This window comes from Lithobates pipiens, unplaced genomic scaffold (assembly GCF_037356315.1).
Source record: "Lithobates pipiens isolate NorthernLeopardFrog02 unplaced genomic scaffold, aLitPip1_a1.2 Scaffold_1, whole genome shotgun sequence".
NCBI classification, from domain to species: Eukaryota; Metazoa; Chordata; class Amphibia; order Anura; family Ranidae; genus Lithobates; species Lithobates pipiens.
This window is the reverse complement of record NW_027507685.1, coordinates 169,630,621-169,645,966: the sequence shown is the minus strand read 5'-3', so window position 1 is coordinate 169,645,966 and position 15,346 is coordinate 169,630,621. Positions and strand designations below refer to the sequence as shown.

Sequence of the window (15,346 nt, the reverse complement as noted above, 5' to 3'; positions counted from 1 at the left end):
GTGAAGCAAAACCAGGTGCACCTCAACCAGACAAGTAATAATAGCCCCTTACCAGATGTCCCGGTAGGGAGCGCGTATTCACAAAATGGGTCTGCAGATGGATCAAACTTGAGCCCTCAAAATGGAACACTCCCGTGAGGCAGGTTTAGGAGATACACCAGTCATAAACCGTCAAGCATGGGAAGACGCTGTTTGAAGCGGGACTCAGATGTATGGCATTGTAGAGTCAAGGAGGGTTCACCATAGGGAGGAAAAAAAAGCGCTCCAAATAGTGTAAAATCATTTATTAAAACGAATATAAAAAACAAGAGATGCACTTACAAACATGAAAGAACATCGGGCATATCATCAAAATGGGAAAGCGCCGGCCGATCTTTCATGTTTGTAAGTGCATCTCTTGTTTTTTATATTCGTTTTAATAAATGATTTTACACTATTTGGAGCGCTTTTTTTTCCTCCCTATGGTGAACCCTCCTTGACTCTACAATGCCATACATCTGAGTCCCGCTTCAAACAGCGTCTTCCCATGCTTGACGGTTTATGACTGGTGTATCTCCTAAACCTGCCTCACGGGAGTGTTCCATTTTGAGGGCTCAAGTTTGATCCATCTGCAGACCCATTTTGTGAATACGCGCTCCCTACCGGGACATCTGGTAAGGGGCTATTATTACTTGTCTGGTTGAGGTGCACCTGGTTTTGCTTCACGCTGATCGATAAGCTTTACGATTGAATAGATCCTTTCCACACAGGGTGGCTCTCCAGTTGGACTGTTTATGGACTTTATGTTATCACATATAGTTTGAGAACCGTTTGAGTTTACTTCATATGCCTTTTTTTGAATTACACATGTCTTTTTCCTTTTTGGTTCATAGCCTATGAGGGAACATATATATATTCACTGTATATAATTATAAGTAATGTTTTTGGTTTATTTAGCCATAAGTTTGGTGTGTTAGAGTTATAGACCACAAGATACACTTGTTTAAGGTAGTTTGGTTTAAATCCTAATAGAAATATTGGGGATTGCGCAGTTCTCTTCCTTTTTTTCTTCATTCATTTAAATGTGCTGTTGTAACTGCGAGAAACGTGGGAAAAAGTCCCTGACCCTTTTTTTTATTAAAACGCAGCTGCATGGAACTGCATGGTGCCATAATTCTTAATGGCATCCCTATGCATTGGCAAACCTGGCACATTATCTTGTGAGCGAAACTGCACGGGGCCATAGCCCCCCCACATGCAGTTTCGCTCAAAAGATAATGTGCCAGGTTTGCCAATGCATAGAGATGCCATTAAGAATTATTGGAACCCCCTGCATCTGCTAAAGAGTGGCATATTTTGCTTTCAAGTATGAACCTCGCCTTAGAAATTCCAATTCTGATCGAGAAACATCTGTGCATTCTTTTAGATCAGGGGTCACCAAACTACGACCCTCCAGCTGTTGCAGGTCTACACGTCCCATGATTCATTGTAAAAGCCTGACAGTCACAGACATGACTAGGCATGATGGGAATTGTAGTTCCTGAACAGCTGGAGGGCCGTAGTTTGGAGACTCCTGTTTTAGATAATCAAACTCTAAAATAAAATGGCAACTTTGTACAAATATGTCCACCGCTGATTTATTGCTTTGGTATATCTACAAAAAAAACATTTATTTAATGCATCAACATTGTGTTATTTTATGCAAAAACAAACAAACTTTGGAAAGCTGGTGGTTACAAATACAGGTATATAATTTTTTTTTTTTTTAAGCAGTTTACATTTATTCTCTTGATTCCTGATTTGCGAGCACCCTGCTTCAGAGCAATGCCATCATTTGTCCACTAGGTGGCAGTGTTACCCCCAACGATTCACCATGGAAGCAATGTACAAAGGCACACTAAAAAGATGCTCACTAATTTTTTATTTTTTTTTGCAAGCTGGTGATAAAAAACATATGCATGGTCCTGCATGATAGGTAAAGTGCTGTGCCTACTTTTGCAGCCCTCTTAATCCCTTTTTATGGCCCCAACTGAAAGACTGGCTATTCAGGGGTGAACTCATGAGCGGGTACATAATGAAATGTTTTTTTTTTTAACCATTTCACAGGCAAGAGGGTCTGCAGTGCCTTGCACTGCAAAGCAATGTGGAATGTTCTTGACAATGACCAAAAAATAAAATAAAAAATAGAACGATTGTAAAAAAAACAATGCTTAATGAAGCAAGAGGTGTCTGTGGGTTGCAAACTGTATAAGGGGTGTATTTATAAAAATAAAATAAAAATCATAGCTATTCACTCATCAAAACTGCATTTCAATAAATTTTATGCAAAAGGGGTGAAACAAATGTTCTCAGGCTATATTCTCTAATCTCTGATCAAATTTTATACATTGAGAAACATGGGGGATGTACTGTATTATGGCCACTAGATGGAGCTGCGGAGTATACTGTGCTCCTACTCGGCACCCTCTCAAGGCCACAATACAATATTTTCCATACTCACATTTTCTAATGATGAATAACATTCAATCTACAGAGAATATAGCTTTAGAACATTCAATTTCCCCTTACTCACACAGAACAGAATTTGCATGCAGTTTTGCTGGTCAGACAGCTATGCAAATTTATTATAATTTTATGTAATAAAACCAGCACTCAAACTCAGCACTTTTAATCCCTACAAGCATCCTTCCCTCACCTAAGTGAAAATGCTACAATGCTACAACACAGCAGCCAGAGGAGGGCAGACCTGGCAGGCATCATCTGGGGACCAGCTGCCAAAGAGACAGTTTGTTCCCAATTAACACAGGTGAGACTGATGTCCCCTTGTCCTCCTGAAGCCTTCTGAGATATGTGCACCACATGTGCCAGGGACTGGATGAGGATGGACCCTGTGGCATGTCATCAGGGTGCTGGTTATCTGATTCAGGAAGAGACAACCAGCTCCTGGTGAAAACAGGCAAGAATGAAGTCTCCTCTACTTTTGAAGCTCCCTGGGATATTCACACCACATGCCTGAGGAGGCTTCAGCTTCAACACAGCGGCCAGAGGAGGGCATCATCAGGGGGATGGCTGCCAAAACCAGGAGGAGACAGCCATCTCCCTATAAACACAGGCAAAAGTGAAGTCTCCTCTGTTCCTGAAGCCCCCTGACCTGACATATGCTCACCACATATCTGAGGAACCATCAGCTTCAACATAGCAGTTGGAGGAGGATCTGCTTGGCGGGCGTCATCAGGTAGCTGGCTGTCTGAACCAGAAAGAGACAGCCAGCTCCGGATGAACAAAAGCAAGAATGTTTCCTCTGCTCCTTAAGCCTCCTGGGATATGCACAACACATATCCCAGGGGGCATCTGCTTCAACACAGCGGCCAGAGGACTTTGAACCTGGTGGACTTCATCAGGGAGCCAGTTGCCTGAACAAAGAATAGACAGCTGGCTCCCGAAGTCCTCATAAAAGGATGATGCACAGGACCTGGCATGCAGCCGCGGTTTGGCAGATCACAGCAGGATAATGCTGGATTCGCTGGATGTGTATTTTTTTTTTTTTTGGACAACCCAGTGGACAAGGTAAGAGAGGAAAGAAAAGAAAATGTAAGGGTTTCCCAAAGCAACCAATACAGCTTCAGCTTTCATATTCCAACTTGCTGTCTATAAATGATAGCTGGAAGGTGACTGGTTACTAGAGGGTAGCACCTTCTTCCAGCCCCATTCTGGCTCAGCCAGTCATCAAGCTTGCTGGGAGCTCTGCTTCATCAACAGCTGGAGACCTACTGTACATATTGACTAATAAGCTTATCAATAACTGGGATATAGAACTGTGACTATACAAGTTTAGTGCAGCTACTGACTACCTTCCTGGCTCTTTAGACAGCTGTGCCAGAGGATAGGCAGAACGAACAGGAAAAATACCTAAAGCATGGAGTTTAGTGATTGTTTTACACACCCTCTCATGGAGCATCATTGGACTAATTTATTCAATATAATTTTTTTTTTTTTACGCTTTTTAGTCTGATTTGAACAGTTCTCTTCACGTCATTCTCTTTATCTTCTGCTTTTGGTTGCATTTGTTTCCTCCGCACAGTTCTACTTTCTGTAATTGCCAAACTGGATGGCCAAGCGGTCGGTGACACAGCGGAAAGTGGCAGGTTGCACCTCCCAGTAAGGCACTGGGTTATTGAAGAGGCTGATTCCGTTGTAGTAAGCGCGTTTCACCCCGAAACCTGTTGGACAAAAGTCATTGACGCCCACCTGGGTGATGTTGTTGGAGTGGAGGTATACAACCTAGCAAAGAGAAATAAAAAAAATTAATTATTTTGGAGGATTTTAAGAAAAAGAGCCAATTTCGGAAAAATGCTTTGACGTCAACCGCAAAGTCAAAATGAAAGGTCAGAATCAGAATTGGCCCTATTAGGCAAGTATGTAGAGCCATACAAGGAATTTGTTTTCGGCCTAAAGCTGAACTGGACAATGGTCCAGATTGGCACATTACCCATACCCATATCTGATGGACCACTGGGGAAGTTGGAAATCACTGTAGTGGTCGGCGCTACTGGAATAGCCATGATCTTCTGGGTCCTGTGCCAAATGGCTTAGCCCTTGCACACTAACCACAGGGGGTTGCCTGCTCCGCACTGCCATCATTCATAGAATACTTTGTACTTTTTTCATACAAGGCATTTGCTGATTGGACAAGATGGAGATTCTGACCCTACCATCTGCCTCTTTACATTGTCCTATCAGAAAACACCTTATAACGGCGTAAAATATAAGAGATTTTTTAAATGGCAGTGGTGGTGGCTTTTTTTGGTGGACAATGAAACACCCCAAATTCACAGTCCCCTAGCCCAGGAGGAATAGTGGGTAACCAGTGACTATGGTTGTGTATTTAGTCCCCTTCACGTCTGTAAGATTTAAAGGGTTAGTGCATGTTTACCAAAAAGCTACCTATGCAAGGTAAGGGACGTCTGTAGATAAGAACAAATTGTGCAGGTTTGAATAAAGTTGAATAATTCCCTAGCTTTAGGTGTAGGCAATATACGCATTTTCTGAAAAACTCAGAGATCCCCCCATTTCTGCCTTGTTGCTAGGATTATACCCCAGGATAACCATGTTCACTTGATCTATGTATCCATTACATTTTTTAATTGTGATTGTTTGTACTAATTATGTCTTTTCAAATATTAAATATATCAGTATGGTTATTACTATTTTTATTATGCTATGGTGTGCATGATTTATGTATTATATATTATGATACATTACTTAACATTAATTAATTAAATTGAATTGAATTTACTGGATTGATTAGCAACTTTCTATGGTTACACAGATCCTCCCATATAGGGATTGTGACAGAATTTATTTCTAGGTATCCTAAATTATTCTAAATACATATCCATGCCTCATTTAAAGTCCCACAACTCCCTTTTTTTTTCGTTTTTTCTGTATATACAGGGATGGAGGCACGTTTATGTTATGTTGGGGTCTAAACAGGTCACATTCTGTTTGTCGTAATGCACTTGGATGTTTTAAGGTCCAACTCTGGGCTTCGTGACACCTATATCACCCCCAACTCTGCCTTTCCTCAACAAAGCATACATGACCCTTTTTTTTCTACTTCTTGTGGGTTCATACTTTATTTTAAAGGTTGTGGTTGGGTACTCTTCATTCTCTTCTGGCTCTGGCAGTAGATTGAGTCCTGAATGCTGCAGAGAGTGGAGCAACCTGACATGGTGATGCTCTTTGCAGCCTGCTCCTGTTAGTCCAGGGCAATCCGATGACGTACCCCGAGAGGATGGATCCTTGATGCTCTGGGCTCACAGGAAGTGGTCTAAATGATGCAGAGTGTCATTCAAGATAGAAAAGGACTGCTACTGAGTAGTGAATCTGCAGCCAGAGCTCCTGTTTTTGGTAGCTAGTAACTGAGAATTTATTTTTTCCTAGACCAGACTTGTACTTCAATTTGAGATAGATCTGTTAGTTTTTAAGGGTTATTAAAGTGGTTGTAAACCCTTACAAACCACTTTTACCTACAGGTAAGCCTAGATTAAGGCTTACCTGTAGGTCTAAGAAATATCTCCCAAACCTATACGGTTTAGGAGATATTTGCCCGAAGACGGGCACCGCTATCTACGGCACATATGCGCCGTAGACAGCGGCGCGCAGGCGCACCGAGCAGGGCATCATCGATGACGGCAATGCTGCGAGTCTCGGCTCCCGTGCGCATGCACGGGAGTGACGTCATCGCTGCTCCGGCGAATCACAGCGCCGGGGCAGCGAGACCCACGGAGACCCACCAAGAAGATGGATGCTCGGAACTACAGGGGACAGCGGTGACTTCGCTGGCTCCTGTGTCAGATAAGTGACACATAATGGACTACTATGCGATGCATAGTAGTCCATTATGCTTTGCCTTTACAGGGAATGAAAGAGGAAGTAAACTCATCAGGGTTTACTTCCTCTTTAAAGCTGAGTTCCACCCATATTTTTAATTTGCTTTCATTCTCATAGATATCCTCACTGCTATTCTAAATTGCAATCCTTTTTTTTTATTTTGTTTTTTTATCTCTAAATACCTTTTTTCTATGTGTTCAAGCCGCACTTCCGTCTTTGGCCCTCCTAGGCGATTACTTCACAAGGCGATCCCCATGGATTCCTGGGATGTCAGCATCATCTATCCCAGGAGTCCATGGGAATTGTCTAATACCGAAACCTTGCGTGATCTTCAGACTGGAAATGACGCAAATGGGAAGAGTTAGGTGCCATTGCTATAGCAACCTGTCCTGAATTAACAAGTGGCATTACTACGCATGAGCGAGATTGAGAGGTTCAGGCTGGGTGGTCAGCTGCACTGAATCTTGGAAATGAAGACAAGCGGGCTTCAGATACCGACAATAGCCATGGACTCTGCCTGCTTCCGAGATCAGGTTAGCTTATAATAATTTAATAAAAAACAAAAAGGACCACATTGCTGCCTTATCCTAATGTTGCAGTGGAAGTAGTAACAATTGCAGGGGAGGTTTTAGAAAAAAAATGGATTGGGGGAATGGAACTCCGCTTTAATAGCATTTATAATAAGTTTGTATTTTTAATTACTGTAAATAGAAATTTCTTGTATTGGTACCATTCTCACCTGCAGGAACTTGAGATCTGGCAGTCCTGGGGGCACTTTAGCAAGCTTGTTGTTGTCAAGGTGAAGTTCCCTTAGAATGGGCAGAGAGGACAAGCTTCCATTTTCCACCTGTCTGATGATGTTGTATCCCAGTCCTAGCCTAGAAAAAGCCAAAGAACAAGACTGTTACTTACATAGTCAACATCTTAATGCCTTCAAAGAACTTAAATTTGAACAGTTGAGAGAGGGTAAATTCAAAGCCATTTTGCACATGTGAAGACACCAAAAGTTAACCAGTTAAGGACCTAGAACATTCCTGGTACATCCTAGGACATTCTTGGTATGTTCTAAAGGCCTCTACTGCTCAGCCCATGACTGTAGCAGCCTGAGCCTGCTGTCAGTTTGAGAGCAGAGGTCCTGGTCTATCTATGAAAATGGCATTTCGTTTTAAAAATGCCCCCCCCCCCCCCCCTGCAGGTTTAAGTCACAATGTACTAGTAATTACCACATTATGACAGATACAGTACCTGCAAATTGGATCCCTCCAGCACTGGGCTGTGACCGCTCCCACCAGTTCTAGGTGCTTCCATCTTTGCCTGGTCTTCTGTCCAAGATGCTTGAATGCCCGGGTCACAATTATGTCACTCTGGCACATGTGCACAGGAGTCACATCATCACAGGACACAGTATGTGCTGTAAAGGAAGTCTGAGCTGCGCATGCAAACTAGCATCTGTATTAAAGTGGCCAAAAACACTGAACACAGAAGGAAGACCAGGAGAGGATAGAAGCACCTGTGACCAGTCGAAGTGCCGACAGCATCGTTTGACAGCTAAGTCTACCATAATGGGCTAATGTGAAGCAGTGGCAGCTGGTGGATTCTTCTTTGGAGGGGTGGAAGACAAGCAACACTCCCCAAGGTGGCATGGCACAGCACCGCCCCCCCCAATCCTGCTTGTGACTTACCTGCTTGTGTGGCGGGGTTGTGGTGTCTTATCCCGGAGTGCAGGCAGCGGCCGCGGAGGCTCCGGTGTCTGGTCTTTTAGCTTCCTCCACCATGTGTCTTCCGCCAAAGCACTAGGCATCCAATAGTATCGCCTGATGCTTTGGCCAACTGGGAAGCAGGTCTCACAGACCAATCTCCTGATTGGCAGGGGAGGAACTTTAGTGTAATAATAGCAAAAATGTATTCACTATGGCCACACAACTCGGTGGGCATTGCGCTCTGAGCTCACTCTTTTTTGAAGCTTATTGGAGCCTCCGGCTCTAATCAGGTGCTTAAAAAAACCACCCCCACTGCATTGGAATCCATGGACCAGCGCCACTGGTATGAAGTGAATACTAGCATATTATGGCATAAGGTGCAGAAATGCCGCCCAAGCAAAAAGCCTGAAAAAAATTGCAACCCCTTCCCTACTCTATCCAGAGCAAGCAAACATTTTTCCAGGAGGGGTATACCGCAAACAGACCATGCCTTGTTTTCCTCTTTACAGGGCACAAGCCCAATGTTACGCCAATTAGACAAGACCAGGGGTCTCCAAACGCTCTAAACAAAGGGCCAGCTTACTGTCTTTCAGACTTAAGGGGGGCTGGACTGTGGCCATTGGAGCACAAAATGTGTCAGCATCAGTGGGCGTAAACAATACCCCATCATTGCTTTCACTGGGAGAAGTTGTGACCCATCATTGGTGTCATTGGGAGGAATTGTGCCCTATCCCTGGTGTCCTTGGGCACCATTGTTGGTGTCCTTGGGAGGAACTGTGCCCCTTCGTTGATGTTATTAGTAGGAATTGTTCCCCATCATTGGCTTCATTGGGAACAGTAACTCAAGGGCCAGATAAAAGCATGCAAAGGGCCACATCTGGCCCTCAAGCCCCAGTTTGGAGACCACTGGGCACGACCAACAAGTATTTTCTATACTTGCTAAAATTGTTCTAAACCTGAAAAAGAAAACAAATGCAGCCACAACATCTGAAGACTGTTCTAGCAACAATATGTTTTGTTCTTGGGTTTAATTATCATTTCAACAAAGATCAGAAATGGAGAGTCAGCTAGAGGGGTAGCTATGATATCTGGATATGGAAATATTGTAGGAGACTGCACTGTGATTCAAAAATTGAATTCATACTTGTAGCACAGTCATTAATTGAGAACAGATACTGTGGGAAGGAAACAGGGATGTGATTATTTGGTTATTGCTCATTTGTATATTGCTTTAGGAGTAATTTATCCAATACACTGTACTTTAGGAGGCATTGTTTTCCTGTTTAAGGCAATCTGGACTCATGAATGTAAAAATTAGCATTTTTCTTCCAAAAGGAGAAGTAAAAATAATTTGTTCATGACCTTTGTTGATTTCTAGGTAGACATAGCCAATATTTTCCCAAGAGTGATTTCTCAGATTTCTGCTCATTGTATGAAAGCAGAATGTAAAAGTCCCTTACAAACAAGTTGTGTTAACTATTTAATAGTATGTATAGCTATGTATAATTTAATTGTATAAATACTATGTATAACTTAAAAAAAATATAAAATGTATAGTTATACATACTAATAACTGTTTTATGTGTTTACTATTGGTTTTACCAAACAAGCACAAACATACAGTGCCTTGAAAAAGTATTCATACCCCTTGAAATTTTTCATATTTTGTCATGTCACAACCAAAAACAGAAATGTATTTTATTGGGATTTTATGTGATAGACCAACACAAAGTGTCACATAATTGTGAAGTGGAAGGAAAATGATAAATGGTTTTCAAAATTTTTTACAAATAAATATGTGAAAAGTGTGGGGTACATTTGTATGGCGCCCCCCTGAGTGAATACTTTGTGGAACCCCCTTTCATTGCAATTACAGCTGCAAGTCTTTTTGGGGTCTCTACCAGCTTTACACATCTAGAGAGTGATATTTTTGTCCATTCTTCTTTACAAAATGGCTCAAGCTCTGTCAGATTGGATGGACAACGTCTGTCTGCAATTTTCAAGTCTTGCCACAGATTCTCAATTGTATTTAGGTCTGGACTTTGCCTGGGCCATTCTAATACAAGAATATGCTTTGATCTAAACCATTGTAGCTCTGGCTGTATGTTTAGGGTCGTTTTCCTGCTGGAAGGTGAACCTCCACCCCAGTCTCAAGTCTTTTGCAGACTCTAACAGGTTTTCTTCTAAGATTGCCCTGTATTTGGCTCCATCCATCTTCCCATCAACTCTGACCAGCTTCCTTGTCCCTGCTGAAGAAAAGCATCCCCACAACATGATGCTGCCACCGCCATGTTTCACAGTGGGGATGGTGTGTACAGGGTGATGTGCAGGTTTAGTGTTTGGCCACACATAGCGTTTTGCTTTTAGGCCAAAAAGTAAAATTTTGGTCTCATCTGACTAGAGTGCCTTCTTCTACATGTTTTCTGTGTCCCCCACATGGCTTCTCGCAAACTGCAAACAGGACTTCTAATGGCTTTCTTCTTGACACTCTTCTATAAAGGCCAGATTTGTGGCGTGCACAACTAATAGTTTAGTTTAGATTCTCCCACCTGAGCTGTGGATCTCTTCAGCTCCTCCAGAGTTATCATGGGTCTCTTGGCTGGTTCTCTGATTAATGCTCGCCTTACCCAGTCTGTCAGTTTAGGTGGACTGCCATGTCTTGGTAGGCTGGCAGTTGTGCCATACTCTTTCAATTTTCAGATGATGGATTGAACAGTGCTCCGTGAGATTTTCAAAGCTTGGGGTATTTTTTTATAACCTAACCCTCCTTTAAACTTCTCCACAACTTTATCCCTGACCTGTCTGGTGTGTTCCTCGTCCTTCATGATGCTGGTTGTTCACTAAGGTTCTCCAGCAAACCACTGAGGGCTTCACATAACAGCTATATTTATACTGAGATTAAAGTGGTTGTAAACCCTTACAAACCACTTTGACCTACAGGTAAGCCTAGATTAAGGCTTACCTGTAGGTCCAAGCAATATCTCCTAAACCTATATGGTTTAGGAGATATTTGCCCGAAAACGGGCACCGCTGTCTACGGCGCATGCGCCGTAGACAGCGGCGCGCAGGCGCACTGAGTGCGGCAGTTCCAAGAATGGAGCTGCCGCATTTGTCGACTCCCGTGCGCATGCGCGGGAGTGACGTCATCGCGGCTTTGCCGAATGACAGCGGCGGAGCTGCGAGACGCCACTCCCGTGCGCATGCGCGGGAGTGACGTCATCGCGGCTTCGCCGAATGACAGCGGCGGAGCTGCGAGACGCCACCAGCAAGATGGATGCGGCGGACTACAGGGGACAGCGGCGACTTCGTTGGCTCCTGTGTCAGGTAAGTGACACATAATGGGCTACTATGCGATGCATAGTAGTCCATTATGCTTTACCTTTGCAGGGAAAAAAAGAGGAAATAAACTCATCAGGGTTTACTTCCTCTTTAAATTACACACAGGTGGGCTCTATTTACTAATTAGGTGACTTCTTAAGGCAATTGGTTCCACTAGATTTTAGTTAGGGGTATACAAATGCACGCCACACTTTTCACATATTTATTATTAAAAAACTTTGAAAACCATTTGTCATTTTCCTTCCACTTCACAATTATGTGCCACTTTGTGTTGGTCTGTCACATAAAATCCCAATAAAATACATTTACGTTTTTGGTTGTAACATGACAAAATGGCACTCTATACAGTATACAATATTTGTCTCAGAAATAAACATTCAATATAGGGTTCAGCCTTGATGCAGGATTCCCAGAGCACTATCGGTTTAAAAAAAAATCACAATACAAGTTGTCTCTTTATAGGCACTTTTGTAAGGGAGGAAACATGATGTGATTCATTGTATGTGACTATAAACTGGAGCTTGAGCTACTGAGCTCCATAATATAAATTCGCAGGTGAAGCACCAACATCTAGAGATAAGTGTACCTAAGCAGAACTTTTTCGCCTACAATAGACAAGACTACTTTCTGAAAAAAAAATCTGGCCTTGCAATTCCTATTTTGTTAATAACATTGGCAAAAAGTCCCATTATTACCAGCCAGGTGGCAACTCTAGCCTGCAGCCTCATAGCTGTGTATTTGCTTTATAACAACATGTAAGGCTGCTGATGACTGGTCTTAAGATTTGTAGTGGAAATTGATGATGTCACTGCTGTTGTCCTTGCTTGAGAGGAGAGTAGAGCTATCCCTTTAGGAACCACTGGCTTTTTGGGTCTCCCCTCACATGCATAGCCAGGCAACTTGTATTTTCCAACACTTAAAGGACTTCAAGACTTTGTTTTATTTTAGTTTATTAGTGTATAAACTTGGATAGGGATGGCTTCAGCTAAGCCTAGCTGAGGCTAAAAGGGTTTGAGGCTTTGGCTGCTTCTGGTCTCTCCTTCTCTTCCTATCGCTCCTTTTCTTCTGCTCAGGGGCAGAGCTCCCCAACAGAGGAGGTCCCCACATAGCCAGGCCCCAGAATATTGATGACCCGTCTCTACACCCTATGGACCGTCCCCACCCAGAGACTGGAGGAGACCCCATAAACACCCAGGCCTCAGCCTAGCTCTACAACCCTCCAGCAGTTCCAGAAGTCAGAGGGAGGCAACAAAGACCCAGCCCTTGGAGCTCTGCCAACTAACTCTCTAAACAAATGAACCCTAGGTCCCCTGCCCACCGAGGAGACCAACCAAACCCCCCCACACTGCACATGGAGGGCACTACATTAAGTTTTTGGATATGTGCTAATTCCACATCTACTCCTCCTTGAACATTACTCACCACACATCAGAAGGGCAACTCAAAAACAAAATGAGGAAGTAAAGACCTGCTCCTGCACTAAGATCGCTGCTTTGACACTGTTACAAAATGCAAAACAAGCATGGCAAGTCATATAATAGGGAATCATTTAACTGCACGCAAAGTCCCATTAGTCCTGTAAAAAATCTTTAATTCATGACTAAGGAATCCCTGAGCACAATGTGATATTTAAAGAGATAACACAACAGTAGAGTAGTTATCGCCTTTAAAGCTAACTGGTAAAAAATCTAAGAAGTGGAGACAAAACATGTGGGTTTAGAACCATTACTGTGAAAGTGCTAATCATAAGACCTGACTCTCTTATTTCTGTCCCACTGTATGTTGAATTTAAACCATAGCACCACTTTATTTAGACTGATATGGTGCTATCCAATGGCATGCTCTCTGAATCAGAATAGGCCTTTTGAAGCATGGAGGACCCAATGGAGCATTTCCAGGCCTGTGACATGAAAATTGTATTTGTCTAGAAGCAGGGTTTTGTTTTCAGCAGGAATGTGGGGGGACGCAGTTCCGGCACCTCCAGCACTGAATGCATTGTTACTGAGGGGGGGGGGGGGTTGTTGCTGGGGATATATTGCTGTAGGGATCTATTTTTGCTGGAGAAGATCTAGTGTTGCTGAGGGGAACTATTGTTACTGAGGGAGATCTATTGTTGCTGGGGGGTTGTATTTTACTGTTTGTCTTGTTCTCATTAACAAATTCCATACAAATTACTTAGGACCACAAAATGATACTTGGTTCTCTAAAAGGGGTGGTGCTGGGAGGTGGGTAAAGGCGTGGAACCAAGGAAAGGTACTGGGAGCTTGGTGGGGTGGAGACAAGGAGATGACTAGGAATGGGGCAAGGGGGAGTACCTGTCCTGTCTAGAAGTAATTTTACCATTTTTGAGAAGTAATGAATTATATACACAGGTACAGTATGATTTTTTTTTTCCAAAATAGTCAGGCTTCCATCCTTGCTCTTATTCTACACTTGTGTAGCACTCTGTCGTTTAGGCAGGGTTGCCCCTCACAAATTTACTTGGCAGGAATAGTTATCCTGGTTGATTGATAGAGATCTATTGATTCCTCCCTAAGTTTGGCCTTGTTGCACTTTTCTCTTCTACCACTAGGTGGCCGGGTGCTTGGTGATACTAGATATGAGAACGGCAACCCAAGGTCAGGCTATGGATATGTGGGGTATCTTAGCCAATGGGCAGGGGTTTTCTTGAAACCGTTGGACAGCTGGGAGAACCTATATATTTGGGTGGAGTCAGGTGATCTGTGTTCTGTTCCACCTGGATGGCTGTCTGGGTGGAGGTGTGTTGTAATGCTTGGGCTGCTAGGCCGGAGATTGGCCAGGCATCTGGCTTCTAGACTGTCTGAGGCCTATCCAGAAGCAAGAGAGAGCAGTGCAGGGTTGGGATTGTGGCTTGCAGTCCATCCAAAAGTGATGGTTTTGCCGGCTGGAGAACCTATCTGGGGCAGAGGTAGAGGGGTAGCTGTCACTGCTAAGGGATTGTCCGCCTTATTACAAAGGTCCACAGTGAGTAACTGAAGCAAGTACCGGAGCAGCATTCTCACCAATCGGGGACAAAGAATCTAGAAACTTCAGTGGGAGTCAAGCCAGGGACTCAACCAGCGGAGGTGACGTTTGCAGAGCAGCCTTGTGTGTCAAACTAGGGACCGAGCAGGCCAGTCTGGGTGAAGCTTGAGAGGTGTCTGGAGTGGCAAGCTAGGGACCCAGCAGAGAAGCGGGTTGGCGCTTGAGGAAGATACCACTGCGAAGATTGGAGGAGCTCAAGGGATTCAGTGGCAGTGAATCAGAGGGTCTAGTGAGAGACCGGGAACTCAGTGTATGGAAGAACTACAAGGAGATGTTGTAGTGACACTGAAAGAACTGTTACGCTTTGCATTAGGAACTGTTAAAGACTGTTGCCATAGGAGACCTCATTCCTGCATGTGCAGATGTGGCTTCTTGCTGGAGGCCTTTCCAAACCCTCTTTCCCCTCAAAATACAAAAAGACTGTTAAGAGAAATAAAACCTTTTTTACATCCAAGAAGTGTCTGGTGCCCAATGGCTGTCACCATCTTTGCACTTTCCACCATGCCTCACAACTCACTACATACAGAAGCATGTCGGCTATCTCTGGCCCTGGTGGTTCTCATTAGACTGAAGTGGCCAGAGCATTGCTACACTTGCAACCCTGTTTGTGTTCTTACCTGTATAAATTAGGTAATGTACTAAGATCTCCCATTTCAACAGCCTGAATTTTGTTGTGGTCCAGGTGGAGCTCATTTAGAGAAGCTGGAAGACCTGCCAACAGAAACACAAAAAATTGCTTTCATTCACAATATAGGTCTGAAAAACAAGGTTCACTACAAGGCTCTGTTCACACAAATGCCACTGGTCATGCGACTTTGGACACAAAGTCACAGTTCATTGATTTCAATAGCACCTGTTCCAATCCATGTGAATTAAAGTCACAGCAATCA

At 43.4% G+C, this 15,346-nt stretch overlaps 1 protein-coding gene across 1 annotated transcript in view; it reads right to left on the bottom strand.

Moving 5' to 3' along the window:
* Positions 1-1,590: 1,590 nt before the first annotated feature.
* Positions 1,591-15,346, bottom strand: part of BGN (biglycan) — a 121,180-nt gene continuing 107,424 nt past the window's right edge. The window contains exons 6-8 of the mRNA XM_077478861.1: positions 15,074-15,167; positions 7,112-7,250; positions 1,591-4,260 (exon numbers count right to left, since the gene is read on the bottom strand). Coding sequence (XP_077334987.1) covers positions 4,063-4,260; positions 7,112-7,250; positions 15,074-15,167 — 431 coding nt within the window. The 3' untranslated portion in view covers positions 1,591-4,062. The remainder of the gene's footprint in view (positions 4,261-7,111; positions 7,251-15,073; positions 15,168-15,346) is intronic.